The 20,962-nt window shown below is 40.8% G+C and overlaps 1 protein-coding gene across 8 annotated transcripts in view; it reads left to right on the plus strand.

Annotated features, from left to right (window-relative positions):
* Positions 1 to 20,962, plus strand: part of SYNE1 (spectrin repeat containing nuclear envelope protein 1) — a gene marked incomplete at its 5' end in the record, with an annotated part of 384,290 nt that overhangs the window by 65,748 nt on the left and 297,580 nt on the right. For all 8 annotated transcript variants that reach the window (XM_079780696.1, XM_079780700.1, XM_079780701.1 and 5 more), the window contains one exon: positions 18,226 to 18,321. In XM_079780696.1, coding sequence (XP_079636822.1) covers positions 18,226 to 18,321 — 96 coding nt within the window. The remainder of the gene's footprint in view (positions 1 to 18,225; positions 18,322 to 20,962) is intronic.

A 20,962-nucleotide genomic window follows, 5' to 3' on the forward strand; every position in this document is an offset into this window, starting at 1 on the left:
GTGTCTCTAAGAGGCTTTGGTGACAGAAAAAATGTTAGTAAGACACTTTCCCAGGCCTTTGAAAAGCTCACAGTCCAGCCAAGATTGAAGACAAGAACAATGTGTCTAAATACAGGATGAACTGGGATTATCTCTCCTACAATCCCTTTCCAAAAGCCACGTGGTGAGAGGGAATTCTCTGGTCCAGGGGTGCACCCAGCTTCTACCCTAGGAACGCAGTAAATGCCTCTCATTTTCTCAGGTCCTGGCTGGTGCCATCAGCCATCACTTACACTACAGAATTAACATCCATTGGGAAGGTTACTCCTTTATTAAGTGAAAATAGAGTTGTTTTTTCATATTGTTAGGAGATTTCATGCTAATTGTAAATAATATTAACAATATACCTCTTACAAGTGTAAAGAAAGTAAAAATCACCTCAAATCTTACAATCCTGATAGAAACATCACTAACATATTAATCGCCACTTTTCTACACAGGGACACATGATTTCACAAAAGTAGATTTATAGGATAGTGATCTGTATGCCTCTGTTTCATGCAGCATATCTCTCCCATGTCAGTAGCCACAGAGCTACATAGTCATTTTAATGGATGAATAAATTTATTATAAATATATAAGTTATAAGTCATAAAGTACTCAGTAGGCTATCGATGGTCATTTACGTGGTTTCTAGTTGTTTGGTATTATACAGAACCCTACATTGAAAGTCCTCGAGCCTATATCTTTGAACACTTGTGTGATTTTTCTTAGGATAAATTTCTAGAAGTGTGTGGCTAGTCAATAGGCATATACATTTATAATTTTAATACATGCCAAGAGCTTATGTGAATGCCCATTTCCTTACACTAGTAATGAACTTTAGAGCTACAGTGTTTTCTAATCTGATTGGCTAATATAATTTATAATTAATTTTTAATTTTGTTTAAGTAAGGTTGAATACCTTTGTGAAAGTTTTTAAAGTAAAATTCTTGGGATACACTTATCTGTGATGCACTGAATACTTAAAAAGAAGGGGAAGTCTGAATATATGCCATGCCATACAGTATGTGAAGGGCCTTTGTGGAGCAATAATCTTCCAAGAGTTTATTTTCAAGTCTGTCTTGTAATTGCTGTTTTATCACTGTTTCAAGTTGCTTTACATAGTGATGTGGTAACTGGCTATTGCACTAGGCTTTACCGATGTGTGTTGCTTTTTCTGGTTTCTTCCAACCCTGCTCTGTGACCTCGCCCCTACTATCTCCCACCTAATATCTAAGCCCGCCCTTTCCTGTGGAGTTCAAGCCTCTTTCATTGGTGAAGCATCTCTGACCACCTGTGAGACAGCGCGCCTGTCCCCTAGCAGATGCTCGGAGGATGTTAGCAGTTTCCCTGCACCCCCCCCCCAGGGCCGCCCCCCTCCTTTTCCTGGGCTTCCTGCCTCTGGTGCGGGAGGATCTGAAATCTCTGCCCCAGTCCAGAACCTGCAGCGTAGGTGAGGCTCAGCATGCCTTAGGTTATCTTGTACTGTTCCCTATCTCAGCTCCCCAGTAACGTGGTGAATCAATCACTAAGGCATGTGCTAATTCTTGGAATTTCTTTTAAGTCCCAATAGCCCTAAGCACAGTGCTGAGTACCATACAGAGCTGTTTGATAAAACAACAGCACAGAGTCTACATCTTCTCTTGATGTTTGTATAATAGTAAATGCATTTCTGGGGAGAAAAAGGAACGATGCATTTCCGGCACTGTGCTACCTACTTCACACAGGCTATTTTACAGCCCTCATCTCCATAACCTGCTGCTGCTGAGATTTTAATCCAGACATGAACCTAAAGTCCATGTGGTTTTTCCTACTTTGCACATTTTTGCATCTATTATATTATTTTGAAAGACCAAGAAAATTATGACTTCCACTTATAACCCTAATGTGATTGAGTGTTTTTGTTCTTTTTTTTTTCTCCTCTGCACTAGTGACTTTTTCTTTCCTGAATTACCTGGAAAACTGAAAACGGAAGCAGAACAAGGATACTAATACTTGTTATCCTGAGCTTATTTATACTGACGCTGTGGTATCTTGTCAAACATAGCCAAACCACAAATCCATTGGAGAACACTTTCCTTTCCTGACTCGCTTATATTGCAAAACATTCCGAAGATCAAATTTGACCCCATTGCCCTTCCTCGGCTGTTGACAGTTTTAGGACAGCTATAGAGTTGAGCTTAATGTCTTCATCTGTCCCAGCAGCTGATCACGTGAGCCCTAGTGATCCCTCTCTCTCTGCCCCAGCTTTTGCCCACCTTCATCCCTGAGTTTCTATTTACAGCCCTATTTCTTTCTCATTCTCTACCCCCCATCTCTGTCCCATGCCTGTCCATCTCTAACTCTCCCATGCTATCTCCTCCTCCATGACAAGACTACTCAACCTTTCTGTCTCTATCTCCATCTCCCCATCCCCATTTTTATCCTCATTGTCATCGCTATTCCTGTCTGTAACCTGCACCTCTAAGCACAAGCGCCTTCTAGGCTTCATAGTCTCATGGAGGTCACACTTGCATACGTACCCAAATTAAAAGGGAAGCACACACTGGCCTTCCCACTGCTGTGTGCTCAATTCCTTATGAGAATGATCATCTCTCTCCTGCAACAGAAACAAGGTCAATTTCATGTCTTTGATTTGGTGTCTGGACCACGACATCGTGTCACTTTTCCTGCTGTCCCTGTGAGGAGACTTGCTCCCAAAGCAATTCTGTGATGCTGGAGTGTGCTTGGTGCCATCACTCTAGCACTTTGCGGACATGACAGCAAGCATATATATGTGCTCATGCACGCGCGCGCGTGCACACACACACACACACACACACACACAACTCATACCTTTAGTCGCTAGGCTCCACAGAAGCATATGAAGACAGCTTCTCAAATTTTTGGTCCTTGGCTCCTGGTCACCTATCGGCAACACAGTTCTCTCCCCTGACAACAGGTCTTCACCCACAGAGCAGACCAGACCTGTGTCAAGGTCTTTCCTTACCCCCAGAGGTTCTCAAAGCCACTGTGTCCTCCTTCTGTTTGCTGATTAAGTAACCAAGGCCAGTGGTAGGTCCTACAGCTAAGAGCCACCTGCCCCCAGGATGGAGCCTTGATTGCTGTTCCCTTTGAAAGGATCTGGGGTCCTGTAATTTGTTGGGTCAGACTGAGTCTGGTTTGGTGTGTAGTTTGTGTGCTTGTTTACTTTGTCCAGTAAAGACTTAACCGATACTAATCAGCTAGGGCTGCTGTCACAAAATGTCATAGGCTGGGGCACGTAAACAGCAAGCATTTATTTCTCATAGTTCGGGAGGCTGCAAGTCCAGAATCAAGGTGCCAACTGACTTGCTTCCTGGTTCCTGATGAGGGTCCTCTTCCTGGCTGTGTCCTCATGTGGTGAAGAGAGAGAGAAGGAGGGAGGAAGGAGGGAGGAAGGAGGGAAGGAGAGAGAAGGAGGGTGGGAGAAAGGTGGGGAGGAAGGGAGGGATAGAGGGGGGAGGGAGGGAGGGAGGGAGGGAGAGAGAAGGAGGGAGGGAGAGAGAAGGAAGGAGGGAGAGAGAAGAAGGGAGGCAGTGAGGGAGGGAGAAGGAACTCTGGTCTCTCTTCCTATTTTTATAAGGACACTAATCCCATCATGGGCCATCACTTCACAACCTCATCTACACCTAGTTACTTTCCAAAGGCCCACTTCAAAACACTGGCACGGGGGGAGGCGGGGCGCTGTAAGGCTTCCACATTTGGATTCCAGGGACACACATTCAGTACATAGCAGGCTGGTTTGAAGCTCATGAGAATTTCTCCCAAACTTACAAGATAGAGACAAGTACTCGGTCCTGGGATGAGATAGTAATGAACTTCTCTCCTCTTTCATAACGAATGCTTCCTTGTGTGATAACGAATGCCTCTTGTACATAGTTCTTTGCTTTGGAATTATTTCAGATAATCTCATAAGCAAACCATTTAAAAGAGTTAAAATGCATTTTATTCCTTGATTGTGGTATTTTTCTCCTACAATTTTCTGTTGGCATCTACCAATAAGGTCAGAAAATGACCCATCTCAAAAATATTTTTATGCTGGTACTCAGGATATAAGTCCTAAATCACCTATTACTTATGCTATGTAACACAAGTTATTTTATCTCTAAGAATAAGAAAAGAGAAAAGTGCTATATTGGCAGGAAAGAAAACACATGAGAGTCAACTCTTCCAGAATGCAGGTTGTAAATCTTTTGTAGGGTCTCTGTTGTCTGAGAGCTTTTGCATAACAGTTCTGGGAATTTTTGTGGATTTAATTTAGAATGATAAACCATTTCATCCTAAATTTTGTGATCATGTCTTGCTATTACAATACTTTCTTTAAAATTTTAAGCAAACTAAAATACTTTTTTTTTGTTAATCCTCACCCGAGGATATTTTTCCATTGATTTTTAGAGAGTGGAAGGGGGGGGGGGGGTGGAGAGACAGGGAGAGAGAAACATAGATGTGAGAGAGACACATCAGTTTGTTGGTTGCCTCCTGCACATACCCTGACCAGGGGCGGGGGGGGGTCAAGCCTGCAACTGAGGTATGTGCCCTTGACTGGAATTGAGCCCGGGAACCTGCAGTCCACAAGCTGATGCTCTATCCACTGAGCCAAACTGTCTAATGCGAAAATACTTCTTTAAATTTTCTTTAAAAATTTTTTAAAGTTAAATTTATTGGGGCGACAATGATTAATAATTTTATATGGGTTACAAGTGTACATTTCTATGATACATCATCTGTATATTGCTTTGGGTGGTGGGCACACAATGCAAGTATACTTTATTTTAAAGGGCAGTTTAAAAGACTCATTTAGAAAGTGTTATCTGTTTTCTCAAAATCTCCTTTGGAAATTGACCCATGGATGAAATTGGGAGGGTTTTTATGGGAAATTTTTATTTTTGTTCTTATCTGCTTTCTCAATTGCTAACTAGTAAACTATTTCTAATTAAAATGATTAACTCTTTTACTAATGACACTTTATTCTATTGCAACAACTCTCTATAAATATTATGACAGTGGTATGAAGATAGGGTGGAAATAAGAGAGCAATCTGTTTGCAAAAATATGCTTTGCTGAAAACAAAAATCTTATACAAGTAGGAAGAAAAACAAGAACTTTCTGTGTTTTTGTGCCATTTTTAGTACGCATGTAGATTATTCAACCGTGTGGATACAATTATCAGTTCATTTTGGGGGGTTTGCTTTGTTTTCAAATAGAAGTCTCTAAGATTCTGCAATTGTACAAAACATTGCAAATCACAAATTGTTCATATAACGTAACAGTAACAAAAATGAAAGGGTTATTTTTATTTTACATACCTTATAATTCCTTTCAGAAAAGGGTTTCATATTTAGACAAGAACCCTATAATTTTCTTCCTTTTCAAGAAGAAACCTGAGCCCTGGCCAGTGTCGCTCAGTGATTAGAGTGCTGGCTGTGCACAGAAGGGTTGCAGGTTCAATCCTCAGTCCTTTTGGGACCAATCAATGTGTCTTGCTCACATCAATGATGTTCTCTCTCTCTCTCTCTCTCTCTCTCTCTCTCTCTCTCTCTCTCCCTCCCTCCCTCTCTCGTTCTCTGTCTTTCACTTCCTTCCACTGTCTCTAAAAACAATGGAAAAAATATCCTCCAGTGAGGATTAATAAACAGAGAGAGAGAGAGAGAGAGAGAGAGAGGAAAAAGAAACCTGAATCTTTCTGTTCTGTTTGCTCTGTCAATAAAAGAAGGTGTAGTATTGTTTTTTAATTCGCCCAATATTGATTTTGAGTAATGGCTTTTCATAGGGAGGTCCTCATTCAGCTCCAGCTTGTCATCAGTCATTGATAAAAATGTTTCTGAATCTCAGGGCGGCCATTTATTAACTCTTACCATGTTCCAATTACTGCACTTTATCGATTTTATCTTTTATTTTACTTAATCCTCATGGCAATAATCAAATATAAGTGTTATTTCCACCATTTTATAAATTATGAAGTTGAAGTTTAGAGTTAATTAATAATCTTAAAGTCACATAACAGGTGTGTGAAAAACCCAATCCCAGGACTCCTAAGCTTGGGCACTAACCGCTGTGTTACACTCCAGGAGGCATTTGTTTATTTAGCTCTTCATGCAGCAGATACTTTTCAAGCACCTATTTTGTGCAAGGCATCCTGGAGACAGTGGTAAACAAAGGCAGGGAGCGCCCATGCCGTGGTGGAACTGACAGTCCGCAGAAGAGACCATCACCGGGAAGCGTGGTGGGAAAGTCCGTGAGAGGGGAAGTGTAGGGCGCCAGGGAGCACATGGCAGACACCACCAGCCACGCAGGTCATCTGAAGGAGGGCATCCAACAGGCTTTCACAGGAAGAAACATTTAAGCTGGAGCCTGAGAAATGGCCCGGGATTGGGTACCAATGTTTTCAAAAGTTGAGATGTGAGAAAGAGTGTGGTGCAGTAAAGGAAATGGAAGATTTTCAGGAGCACTTGAAAACGTGGATTCCAGGAATGGAGTGGCAACAGAGAAAAAGACAAAGACCAGTCATTAAGAGAGTTTGGACGTTGTGTCATAGCAGTGAGGTACATTAAAGACTCTTAGGCAGAAAAATTAAATGATCACTCTGGCCCTAAACTTCTCTCTCAATCTTTTTTTAACCTTTCTTCCTGCCCATCCCACCCCCACACACACACTTTTCCCCTCCCTCTCTCCATCTCTCTAAAATAAATTAGAAGAGAATACAGTGAGATTGGAGGTAGAGTGAACTTGCAATAAGTCAGATGGGAGGTGAGGGCAGTTTGGATTAAAATGGTGGTGGGGAATGGAGAAAAGGGGACAGACGGAAAGGTGTGTAGGATTGGACTGGGCTATTAATTGGAATCTTAGAAAAGAAAGGGTTAAGAATGACTTCCAGTTTTTGACTTGAACAAATGATTAAGACCATTACAGAGACCAAGCATACAATAGGTTTGGGGAAGAGCTAATAAGTTCAGTTTTAGAGAAATTACTTGATAGAGATGAACCCATTTGATTTGGCCGTTAGGAAGTCACTGGCCAGCACTGGGAGTGGCCATATCATTGAAAAAATCAGACTCCAGCAAGCTGATGAGCACTTGAAAGGTAAGGATGTTAGGACATGGAGTGTGTATTACATGTTCATGAGATAGAGTATTAGCTAAAGTAGCACATGGGGTCTGGTAAGTGTATCTGTTTTTATAAAGGGTGGTCTTAAGTGTATCTGTATTAAAGGGAATCAAGAACTAGTAGAGAGGGAGAGGCTGGAATGAAGGAAAATAAAGTTATGTTGAAGACACAAGGCTCCCAAGGAGGCAGAGTGGGAGAGAAATTAAGAGCACAGGTGGATCCCTAACAGGTGTTGCTCAGTGGATGGAGCCTCGGCCTGGGACTGAAGTGTCCCGTGTTTGATTTTGGTCAAGGGCACAGGCCCAGATTGCGGGCTCAATCCCCAATAGGGAGCATGCAGGAGGTAGCCAGTCAATGTTTCTCTCTCATCAGTGATGTTTCTATCTCTCCCTCTCTTCTTTTCTCTGAAATCAATATATATATATTTTGTTTGTTTGTTTTCTTTTGTTTTTTGTTTTAAGAGCACAGGTGGAGGTGAAGGTTTGGACTAGAGGAGAGACTTCCCTTTTCTCTGAGACCAGAGTGGGAATAGGAAGAATGGGCCTGGAGACCCCTAAGTTCAGGATGGGGTTGAGGGGAAGAGAGGAAAGAGGTGGACTTGAATTTGAGAGGATTCCCACCAAATGGCTACACGCTTTTCAGATCTAACAGAATAGTTTGCATTTCTGAATAATACATTTATGTTGGAATATTTTTAAAATTGACAGTTCAAAAGATGTTAGTTCTTTCATATGTTTAAATTGCTTTATCTTAGGAAATTCCCAATTTTTATGCAAGGTCTGTAGAGTAATGTAATTATAGAGTGCCATCTTGGCCCCCAAAGAGAGCAATTAAAGATGTGTTTTCATAAAAACTTTCATGAGTTAGATATTTAATTAGAAAAAGATAGTATAAGTAATCTTGACATTCACATTGGTTATACTCTTATCAAGTGCTTGTAGTTCTTGCATTTTCTCTCATTTTAACAAATGAAATAGAATGTTATATTTGGATTTAAGCACCCTTGATTCATTTTTTATGATAGTTGGCTGGGAAATACATATATAGTTTGGCAAAGTGTCCTCTGGGGGAAAAATAGGTCTCAAATAGCCATTGTTTAGCGTTTCTATAAATGGCGCTTCTCTTTCAATATGCAATAAACAGCCCTTTCTCCATCCGCCTGCCTCAGATCTCTGCGGCTATTAAGGGAGGGCACTGAGCATTTGAAACGCTGTAATTTGCAGATGACCTCAGGCATGATATGAGCATTTTTTACTTTTTAGAAGAACTAAAAAAAAGCACCATAAAAGATTAGTTAGGTTCTGTATTAGTTAGCTAAGGCTGCCATAACCAAGTACCACATACTAGGTGGTTTGGAATGAGACCCTGATTATCTCCCGTTCCCGAGGCTAGACAGCCACGCTCCCTCTGAGACTCTGGTTAGAAGCCTTCCCTGCTCTTCCAGCTGCCGGGGGCGGCCTGCATGATTTCACGTTCCTTGGTTTGCTGCGTTGGTTCAGTCCCTGCCTCGCTGCCTCTCTGTGTTTGTGCCCAAATTTCCTCTTTGTATAAGGACACTAGGCAACATGGATTAAGACCCATCCTGATGGCCTCATTTCAACTTGATTGCTTCTCTGAAGATTCTGTTCCCCAATAAGATCACATTCTGAGGTACTGGGGTTAAAACTTCCACATAGCTTGCAGGTGGGTGGGGGGAGCACAATTCCACTGATACTAGGTTCTATTAAGAATACATTTTGTTTTAGTACCAAGTAACATTCATACATTTCTTTAAAAGGAATACTTCTGACTTTCTGTTTTTTTTAGTAACGTAGGCTAATATGACTTTGATTGTCACCTTCATATTCGTAAAATATCACTTTGGGGGCTGCTTTGTTCTTTAGTTGTCTTTCCACCAACAATGCTAATAACATGAAACACTTTCAGGACTGAATTTTCTCACATCTGTTTCCTGTATACACTTTGGTGGGATCATTAATGAACTAAGATGAGGAGAGAAAGAAGCAAGGGAAATGTAATAATTCATTCCAGAAACCATTCTTCAGTTGTTTTTCTAAAGCTACTGTAGCTTGGTAATCCTAAACATACTGATAAATTCATTCTTTCCAAATACGTAACTGAAAGGTTATGAAGGAAAATTATCATTTCAAAACAAATAGCAATCACTCACTTATTAATAGAATATTAATTTATTGATAACCTAAGTATAGTTCTAACAAACCTTATGCAGATTAATAAACATTTCGATAATATTTATCGAAGTTCCTTCCTTTAGAAATATCTCATTTATTTGTACATTCATTCAATAAATACTTTAAGGTGCTGTTTTTATGCTCAGGAATATTCTAGGTACTGAGAAGGTAGCAGTGATCCAAACAGAAAAAGTACAGTAACCCCTTCACTATGGCACTTATATCTTAACTAGAGGCCCAGTGCATGAAATTCGTGCACTGGTAGGGTCCCTAGCAGCTGCTGGCTGCTGGCTGCTGGCCGTGTACTCTCTCCCTTCCCCCAGCTGGCCCTTCCCCCTGGTCAACTGCCTTCCCTCGGCCAGCCCCGAACCCTGGTCTAACTCCAGGACAAACTTTCAGTCGAGGGGACAATTTGCATACTAGTACTACACTTCTATTATATAGGATGGGGGGAGATGGATGGTAGAGAAGGCAAATAAGTGGCTCTATTGAGGGTAGACTGAGAAGGGTCAAGGACAGAAGGAGGGAGGAGAATTAGAAGGTTGTTGAAGTCATCCAGTCAGGAGACCAGTGTCTGGAACCAAGACAGAGCAGTGGAGCTGGTGAGCAGTGGTTGGATTCTGAATGAGTTTTGAAAATAAAGTCAGCAGATTTGTTGATGGATCTGATTTGAGGTATGAAAAAAAGAGGTTAAGAATAACCTCAACTTTGTACTGAATCAAACAAATAACTTGAGGAATATGTTTCTATTATACAAAATGAAAAGAATTTTATTACATGTGCAAGTTGTTAACAGCAGAGCTTCCCAAGCAGATTGAAAGGTGGGCTGGAGGGCAGTTACCGCCTTTAGGACATTTATTCGGAATTGAATGAAGTAATTAAGGAAGTGGAAATGATTGCTCTATCTGTCATAGGAAACAAAAAACGGGAACTATCTTCTCATTTTTGCCAAGTAGAGGTGGAAAATAATCGCGATGGTGCTTTTATAAAGGGAAAGAAAGAAAAACAGATTACACATAAAATTCTCAAATCACTTCACCTGGTTTCTAGAGATATTGGGACAATCTAATTTGATTTTCTGAATAAAGCAAAATAAAAAAAAAAACCTTTTAGAAATGGAATTACTTTTACTTGGCTACTGTCTATGGTTAGCATCCTGATTATACCGATCTGGTCTGAGGCTCCTTTGGCATTTTTTGCACATTTCATGTGGCGGGCTCTTTGCCAACCTTTGGGGGAGGGAATTTGCTCCACATCTGTTGGTCAACCCCTCTTCCCTTCCCACTCTCTCTCTGTTCCTGGTGTTTACCTTGTTGCTCCCACCCATCAGATAACCATCAGAGCATGCAAACATTTTAGACTGGTCCTGGTTGGGATTTTTTCCACATACTGTCCCTCAGCCTGTGAAATAGCTCCTATTTAACATTTATATAAACCAGCGGGAGTGGTTTGTCCGGCTCTCAGAGTGCTGGGCCATGGTGTGTACCCAGGGTTCAAGATGCACAGAATACACCTTGAGAAGCAGCCCTTGCCTTGAGACTGCTTTACCCACCATCTGGGACTATCTCAGGCTGTGACTGTGGCATTTCCAGCGAGCCTGAGGGTGCTCAATGGTGGGTGTATCCCAACCGGAGTAAAGAGTTGTCTGTGTCATCGGCTGCTCCTTTAGAACTTTTCCACTTCAGTTTTATTGGTGTGACTCGGTATCTAGCAATTACGCATTTTAAACCCTAGGGTATGTGTTTAGTATTCTAGAGTAAAATGCTGTAGCTATTTTTTGTGACATACAATGTTTTGAGAGAGTCTTTTCTAAGAGGACAAAGCATCTAGGCTGCCCACTTGTTCTGAGACTAAAAGTATTAATGATGAATGACGACCTGGGTTGCTCCTGGCATGGGATAGGTGATTTTGTCTTCTCCTTGGCTAAAGACTAAATCTTACATGCTGTTCATTTCCTCGATGGCTATGTGAGATTTGTCACTAAGGAATTCTAAGATTCTAGCAGATGTGTAGATCTGCTGATAAAGTGATGATATGCCAGTAATGTTTCAAAGTAGGTTTGCTTTCTTCTTATATTACTGGTTTCAGTCTAACACCCAAAACTTCTTTCACCTTAATTGCTGTGCATTTAAGCATGTGATTGCCCTGCTATTACCAAGTTAAAAATGATAAAAATATTTTAGTCTGCTAACATTTTTATAATTTGCATATATATTGAGTGGCTAGATTATTATGATCTCTGAATGCATAATAATCTGGCCACTCAGTATACACACACACACACACACACACACACACACACACACACACACATTAGAGGCCTGGTGCATGAATTCATGCATGGGTGGGGTCCAGCCAGCCTGGCCAGGGGGAGGTAACATGGGTGGTTGGCCGGCCTGCCTGCTGGTCAAACTCCTGGTCAAGGGGACAATTTGCATATTAGCCTTTTATTATATAGGATAGACACTGAGTGGCCAGATTATTATGCGTTCAGAGATCATAATAATCTGGCCACTCAGTGTATAAGCATACACTTGTTTATGCAAAATGGCTCCTATCTATCATCTATCTATCTATCTGTCTTAGAATTTTTGTGTGTATGCGTTTAATTATTCACCTACAGTAAGCTCTTTTCACCTTCTTCATTTACCAATATTCATTTGTCAAAACATTATAAACATCTTCTTACATCAAATACAATCAGGTTCCCCTCAAAATGCAGAGGCTTATGAATAAAGAGTGAATTTAGTCTTGGTTCCTTGTATGAATCCGTGGAGTGGGAGTGGGTGGGCACTGCGATGTCAATAATGACACTCAGAACAGTGCTTGCTAAGTAATCACCAAACAGACACACGTGTCAGTTGTGCTTTATTTGTTGCAAGTGAATGAAATGCATTTTTTTTTTAGTTTTTCTAATCTTTGTTGTTGAAAATATTACATATGTCCCCTTTTCTCCTCCATTGACCTCTTCTAGCCCATCCCTATCCCCTACCCCAGGCCTTCACCACCCCATTATCTGTGTCCATGGGTTATGCATATGTGCATACAAGTTCTTTGGTTGATCTCTTCCCACCTACCTACCCTCCCTCACCTTCCCTCTGAGATTCCACAGCCTGTTCCATTGATTTTAGATGCCAAGAAGTAAGATCTATTAAAAAGATTCTGGGTGCATCAGGGTATGGAGGGAAATGCTGACTGGGCAGAAGAGGATTAACTCAGCAGACCTGGTTGCTCAAACCCTGCACATTTCAAATAAAGCCATGTCTGAAAGAATGGCCTTGACTTGCTCCTGTGAGCTAACCTCTGAGCACTTGGAATATTACGCCTGAAAAGAGTGTTTTGTCCACCTGGGGCCTTGGGCCATGTTGCTTCGCTTTGATAAGTTTACCTTTATGATGTTTTGTTTTGTTTTGTTTTTAAAATACATTTAACTGATTTTTTACAGAGAGGAAGAGAGAGGGATAGAGAGTTAGAAACATCAAAGAGAGAGAAACATCGATCAGCTGCCTCTTGCACACCCCCTACTGGGGATGTGCCCACAACCAAGGTACATGCCCTTGACCGGAATCGAACCTGGGACCTTTCAGTCCGCAGGCCGAGGCTCTATCCACTGAGCCAAACCGGTTTCAGCTTAATGATGTGTTTTATGGGGAACACCTGCTTTCGGGGGGACAGGGATGGGGAAGAGATGGAGGTGAAGAAGCTGAAGTCAGTTATGGAAGCATGGGAAATTAAGCATGTCCCTGTGCAGTTCCACGGGGAGGGGACAGGCCACTCACCTCTGGGAGCTCGCACATGGTTTTTCCCGAGCTTCGCTCCATGCTCTTTTCCCTGTGCTGATTCCAACCCATGTCCTTTCACTGTAATAATATAACAGTGCTTCTAATAGAATGGCAGATATTTCAGCTGATTAGTCAATATTATTTTATATTGATATTAAATTTAAAAATCACATTTATAGATGTGTGCATTATTCAGAAAAAAAGGTAATGTTAATATTTATACTGAGCTTTCTGCCTAACAAGGTGGCTCAAAGTATAATAAACCTGGGCTCAAATCTAGTCATTTACTTGGGGTGTGATCTAGGCCAATGGCTTAACCTCTCTGAGATTGATTCCTTGTTTTTAAAGAGGGGGTGATACTCCCATACACGGTGGTTATGAATATTAAATGAGATAACTTGTACAAGCCCTCAGCATAGTGCTTGGTACACTGAGGCATTTAACAATATATTATTCATTCTCTCCTACTCTTCTTATTCTACTTCTCTCTTTCATCCCTATCAAAACATCTACTAAATTAGAATGTATAAAGTCACAGAAACATCTAGTACACATTGGAATTTATAAATATAGTCTGTAATAGTAGCCATATTCACTTTATGTGCCAACAGTTTTTATTTCATATACAATATTTTAAGTGTGAGAATTTAAAAATATATTTTATGCCAAATAGCTAATAGCTATGTCTGATATTTCTTTTTCATAAAAATTATTCTCTTAATCTTTCCCCTCTAATTAATGTAATTGTTTCTAGGGGCATAAAATCAACACATTGCATGGCAAACATGGCCGTCCTTTTATGAATAAAAATATGAAAATAGATGAGGAGAAGGGTTAAATATGTACTGGTGTTTATAGACTAGTAAAGTGAAACAAGTTATTCACACACACACACACACACACACACACGTTAAAGAATATTTTCCCCAAATGCAGGAAATTGTAAAAATTATGTCAGCTACCTGGGCATTCAAATATTTCATAAAGTTCAAGGAGAAACATTTGATCTCTTTTAAGTCCTAAGAGAAAGGCAGTGAATCTCATTACATGTCATTAGAGGGGCTGCATAGCCACAATAAAGGGACAGGAGAAGAAAGAGAGAAAAATGCTGTAACATCTGCTCCAATCAGGAGTTAACACCAAGGAATAGTCTGGCACAGAGCATGCGCATTTTCCCTGAATTGCTAGAGACTTTTAGAGACCAGGCAATCCTCTTAGAGCCAGAACTAGAGTTTAAGCCTAGTTTGAGGAGAGCTTCTAGAAGGGGAAGCCACAGAGGCAAGTACCTCTTTCTCCTTTCCTTCTCTCCCATCTCCGTCTCCCTCACCCAGTCAGGAGGTTCCATTCTCCTAACAACCTCAGATTCAGCATGAATATCTGTGGAGATCTAAATGTGAATGACAGGGCCAAGAGGAAGAGAATTTTTCCAAACACTTTACCAAAAAAAGTTTTTTATAATTTCATCTTAATAAAAAAAAAAAAAAAGATAATTGTGCTCTTGAAAAGTGCCTTATAGATCTCTATCTAGTGCCTGAAACTGCAAATTGGTGAGCAATAAAACCACATTATCTTTATTTTCCATTAAGTCAGACTCCAATAAATTGCCCTCCTTTCTGAATCTCCCTCTTGGCTCCCAGGACCATGACCTGAATCTACCACAGTAATCAGATTGGCGCCATAAGTGCTTACATATGTGACAGGAGAGACATTTTAGCCGGAAGGCTTTCTATTACAGCGGTGCACACACACAAAAAAGTGCGAGCAGCCACAATAGTACAGGCCTCCTCTAACTGATCCTTTGCTATTGTAAATAATGCGTTAAGCAAAAAGGGATAGCAAAGCTTGTTCAGCTTGTTCAATCATTAGTAGGACTTTTTTATTCTCATGTAATTTTTGATAAATGGAGGAGTTGTTTTTGTTTTGTTTTGTGTTTTGGTTTCACACAATACTTATGTGCAATTGGATGGTGCTTGTAGAAATATAAAGATCATCCGCTAGTTGGGCCAATGTGCTCAGTGGTTGAGCATTGACCTATGAACCAGGAGGTCATGGTTCAATTCCCTGTCATGGCACGTGCCCCAGTTACAGGCTCAATCCCCAGTAGGGGGAGTACAGGAGGCAGACAATCAATGATTCTCTCTCTTCATTGATGTTTCTATCTCTCTGTCCCCCTCCCTTCCTCTCTGAAATTATATATATATATATATATATATATATATATATATATATATATATATATATATAATCATTCATTAGTGTTTATTTTTGCCAACTCTTTGCAGTAGGTTGGCCAGAGGTTTATTTTCTCCCTCTTTTACTTGTTGATGAATTAAATAAAGAATTGATTACATAATGCTAGATCCTGTAATTCAGTGTGCTTAAAATATAAAACCTGTATATTACTAATTAAATTGACATAAGCATTTTTATTTTAAACAGACATAGTTTTCCCTAATTTCTATTTTGTGTGTTGATAGCCCTCAGACTGCACCTCCTCACTTTGTGTAGGAAGACACTGTGGGAAATTTTTCAGAAACATCTCATATTTCCTACAAAAAGAGAGATTTTGGCATTATGATTTTATTTGTGCCTATCTTCTCCCTCAGATTCCAAAAGATATTTGTAAATACCCCTGCTGAGTGCATTTTAGTCACTAACTACATATTTACTGACAACTAGTGCTGAGCACTGTGCCCGGTACCAAGTATATAAAGAAATATCTGATTTCTCATGGTCTGAGTCACTGGGGACACAGGTTTGTAAATAGCTAACTATAAAAGAATGTGATCCTTGTCATCTGAACAGCATACTTGTGACAGAAGAAGTAGTTACTTCTTGTTGAATAACTGAAAAAGATTACGTATAAACTGAGTGATGAAAACTGACCAGGAATTTGCTAAGAAGAAAAAGAGGAAAGTAAAGGTATTCTAGGCATTTGTGTTCAAATAAAATCATCTACTCTTCTTTTCCACGCACAGACTGAAAAATTCATTCATTCATTCCTTTAACAAGTATGTAATGAGTTCCTACGGTGACCAAGGAATTCAGAAACAAGATATTTCTAGGTCTGTATTGTGTGACAGTCTGTGATTGCCTAGAACCCGTATACCACATTTAAAGATTCATTCAGAGGAAATTACATTCTTTCAATTAGCCTACCGTACACACTGAGTGCCTACCATATGCTCAACAGTGTTTAGGAGAGAACACTTAAGGAAGGATTGACGGGTCGTGCCCATCCAGGCACAGTCTCGTGAAGACCAGAGAAGTTGGGATTGAGTTTGGTGATTGGCCATAGATAGGAAGAAAGGAGAGAGAGGAGGAAAAGAGGCCTGGACGCCAGGCAAGCTGGTCAAAGAGGTTTTGGGAGGAGCAGACCAAGGGGATGATGGTACCAGCAAAGCTGAAACCAGAGAGGCCAGTGGGCTACGGAACTGCGCAGTGGTCACGGCTGGTGTGAGGGCCGCTCCCAGGAGCACTGGGCAGGAGCAGCTGGTGGGAAGGAAGCAGTGAGCACGGTAGAGGAGAAACAGGCCAGGCAGGAGTGAGGTCAAGAGAAAATGTCCTGCAAAGTGGCAGAGGCCTGCGTATGGTTAAGGCAAAATGGACGTATGGGTGCAATTTATTGTGTTTGGGGATCAAATGTCTTGGCATATTTATTATTTCATGAAAATTCTCTGCTCTAATTTTCTTTATATATTTTCAGGTTAACACAATCTGTGAAAAACTTTATTTGTATTTGTTCACTGAATATATTACATATGTATGAACTTTTTCCTCATTTTCAACTGTTTTTAAATTTTAAGATGCAAGTGGACATTTGCAATGATAAGTAGGCCATATTTCTAATGATTATGTATAGCTCACGCAATAATTTTGATTCTTATTACATGGAATTTTTTGCTACATAAATAATAAGCAGTCTCAAAAGTGGAATTTAAAAGAGAACGATTACCAATGAAAACTGTTATTTTTGAACATGTATTTCACAGCATGAGAACAAAATGTATTCAGCTTTTCAATTTATAAAGAGAGAAAAATGTGTTTAAAATTAGAATTGTACCATTCAGAGAATAATTCATGCAGTCATAAGAGAAATGTAAATGCTTCATGTCAGTGGGTAGCAAAACAAGTCACATTTCAATAAAACATTTGGCTACATAAAAATCTCTTCTTTTAAAGGAAGAAAATTGAAAGTCAGGAATCCAGCATCAGGCCTTTAACATGACTCAGAATCAGAAAACTATAGAGATTGAACCCAGGTGACACATAGAAAAAAATATATTATTCTATGGCAAATCTGATGAGCATCATCACTTCTTTCCTTTCTTTGAGCCAAGACAGACCTTAATTCAAGGTCGATGAACCCCAGCATATTAAGTATTGTGATGACCTTCATAAACAATAAAAGACCCTCTATGAATTGTAAGTGGGCGTGGATTCCTGTGTCCAGTGGTGCTGATGCTTTTGCCCTGGTTAGTCTGTACTCTTGCACTTATGATCCTCTGGGTTCAAAGCCACACGGTGAGAGGAGGTTTGCCAGGCTGTGAGACAGAACACAGCCAGCTGACCCGCCCGAGGGGAAAGCTGCGCCCCGGGCTGTGCTCGCAGGGCGCCCATGCAGGTCACTGAGCTAGGAGCTCGCCTGGAGAGAGTGTCCGAAGGAGGTGGGCGCCGGGTTTAAGGCCCAGAAGTATGCTCGCTCAGTGAAGTGGGAAGGTTGGTCCAGTTTAGCTGGGGCACCCCCTGCTCCCCTTTTAGGCCCTGCTCTAATGTCTCCCATCGTTTGCACTGAGAGTGCCCTCTTTCCCTTCCCTTATTCCACACCGCCCATCCGTGACCAAATCCCTTTCTAGAAAGATGCTTGTATGCATGTGAAAGCCCCAGCATCAAGTCTCCCGACGTTTTTGAATATTGTTTGTCTCCAAAGGATTGTTTTTCTCCTTACAGCTATCAAAAGGTGATTGGCAATCATATCCAAGTAAATCTCATTTAGGTATTTTAGAAATCTCCCTACAAATGTCACCACAATGAGTAGCAAAGGTATGACAGAAAGAGACAAGCAGTTTTTGGATTTATTCTTTTTTTTTTTTTTAACTTTATAGCGGAAACCCGCACTGGTGGTCGAAGATCTTTTTGAAGACATGAAAGATGGTGTTAAGCTGCTTGCTCTCCTGGAAGTCCTGTCTGGGCAGAAACTGGTAAGAATTTTTTTTCTGTCACCAGACTCATTGAATTCTTCCCATCTGGAATTGGCAGCGGTGGAGTTGGGAGTGGAAGGGACTCTGCCCACATAAGATACAGTTTTTCTCTCTTGTAGTCAGTAAGATGCAGGAAACACTACTCTATGGTCACTTCCGGGAGCAAGGAACACATTCCCTTTATTGTTCCTTCACACCTTTACTAGGTTTAAAACAGTGTCTATAGCAGCAGCAACCTTAGAACTAAGAGCAGAGACTTCCTCAATCGGCAGTCAATCATGGTTAACTCTTGCATCCCTGTGGTACCCAGGCAGCTCAGGCAGCTTATTTGCACACGGACACCTACCTCACCTGTTAGCGACTGTTAGCTTGCCATTTGGAAAGGAGTGTTGGTCCATTCCAGTGTGTTTACATAGCCCTTTGTTGAAAAGTGAGCTGAAGTCAACATGGCAGTTTTTCATAAGCTTGCGGCCACCCTCCAACACCAGTGCTTTGTCACAGGAACAGTGCGTTCTGAATCATTTGCTCTCACAGACAGAGAAAGCAGCAGAGTGAAAAACAACACTGACAGTGAGCGCCACGTTTTTCCTACAGTACTCAAATCATAAAATATTTTTTTCTGGCTCATGTTTATTTTTATTTCAGAGAGATCGAGAAATGAGTAGTTTGCAAACATAAGCTATGATCAATGCTGTTTACCATAATTAGAGAAAGGAGCTCAGGAAAAGTCTTCATCATGTTGTATACACAGGGTTACAATTGGGAGGACTTACCTTTTTCTGTATCTATCGCATCTTGACAAGTGCTACACAATCATTATTTCTTGGGTAACGTAGTGTTTTGTTTTGTCTTAATTGCTTTTGCCTGGACATAAATTTCTAGTTAATTTTGTGAAGAGAGTCCTCAAAATAGCTTTTGGAAGAGGTTATTTATTGAAAAATACAAACTGATAGTAATGTTGTATAAGTCATTTTCTAGTTTGATGCATAGCAGATGCTTCCTGTGGCCTGGATGCCCTCTCTGCTCATGTCTGATGTCAGCCACGCAGTGGTTAACTCATGGATGCAAGAGTTAACCATGATTGACTGCCTATTGAGGAAGTCTCTGCTCTTAGTTCTAAGGTTGCTGCTACTATAGACACTGTTTTAAACCTACTGAAGGTGTGAAGGAACGAGAAAGGGAATGTATTCCTTGCTCCCGGAAGTGACCAATAGACTAGTGTTTCCTGCATCTTACTGACTACAAGCCCCCCCACCAGCATCTGATCCCAAGCACTGGTAGCATACCTCTGGGACTCTGCCCTCTGGGCTTATCAAAGCCACAAATTGCACCAGGGAGCCCTCAAGTATAGGAGTTAGTGGTCCCAGAGGACCCTCAACCAATGGCAGTGGGAGTTCATGAATAAATGCTCCAGCCTGGCACTTGCAGGAGGAGTGGTTCTGAGGCAGATTTACAGATCTCATAGAGTGCCCGATGGGATCCCCAGGGAACTGAGCCCATTTGCCCACAGTGGGACCCTCCAGAGCACACCCTTTGTTAGCTTTTCCCACTTCCTTGTTTCACTTTTCACGAATCCTCACTCTTGCTTCCTGGGATCATCTCCCCAGTAAACTACATGCAGCCAAGTCCTTTTCTCAGGCTCTGCTTTGGGGGAAATCAAACAAGACACATGAACAGCCAATTTGGAAGATACAGATGTATGCATGAACGAAATAAGCTGGATAAGTGTTAGGATGTAAGAGGCACTGAATTGAAATACAAACTCCCTTGATGGCCAAATATAGCTGGTCATATGTATATATCCTCCTGAATTATGCTATTTCCCAGAAGGTTGAAGGAAACTTCATTACAATTCAAATGGATGTATTTAAGGAGTGTATTATTCTAAGTGCCAATATAATTCTCCCATTGTACATTAGCATAGGTCAAAACAGACATAACCTGAAAATAACCCAGATTCACTCCAAAAGGAGAGGAGATACATGGCACATAATATACTAGCTGTCAAAATGAATGAAATACAGTGACAGGCAACCACATCGATGAATCTTCGGAACAAAATATTATGTGGAAAAATAAGTCTCAAAAGATTAATGCAGTGATAACCTTTATATAAATGTAAAAACTAAAAAAAAATTATTTTTAATAATGCATATACATGAAATGAATTTATATAAAAGAAGAGCATTGGACTGGATTTAGTGTGATGGTTGCCATGGACGTAGGAAGGCAGATAGATGAATAAACTGAATGATGGCGTTATTGGCTTTCATATGTAATTTCTGGATCCTGGCTTTGTTCAGTTGGCAGGTTTGTAGGTGCTTTTTACATTATAAAAAATAACTAATTAAATAATAACTAGCCCTAGCTGGCTTGGCTCAGTGGATAGAGCGTGGGCCTGCAGACCAAAGGGCATATACCTTGCTTGCAGGTTCCTCCCCGGCCCGGGCCCTGGTCAGGGCACATGCAGGCGGCAACCAGCCGATGTGTTTCTCTCACCTCGATGTTTCTCTCTGTCTTTCCCTCCCTCTTCCACTCTCTCTAAAAGATCAAAGGAAAAATATCCTCGGGTAAGGATTAAAAACAAACAAATAAATACATGGGCCATGTATAGATCAATGGTAGGGCTCTGTCATGTATA

This window comes from Cnephaeus nilssonii, assembly GCF_951640355.1.
Source record: "Cnephaeus nilssonii genome assembly, chromosome: 9".
Taxonomy (NCBI): Eukaryota; Metazoa; Chordata; class Mammalia; order Chiroptera; family Vespertilionidae; genus Cnephaeus; species Cnephaeus nilssonii.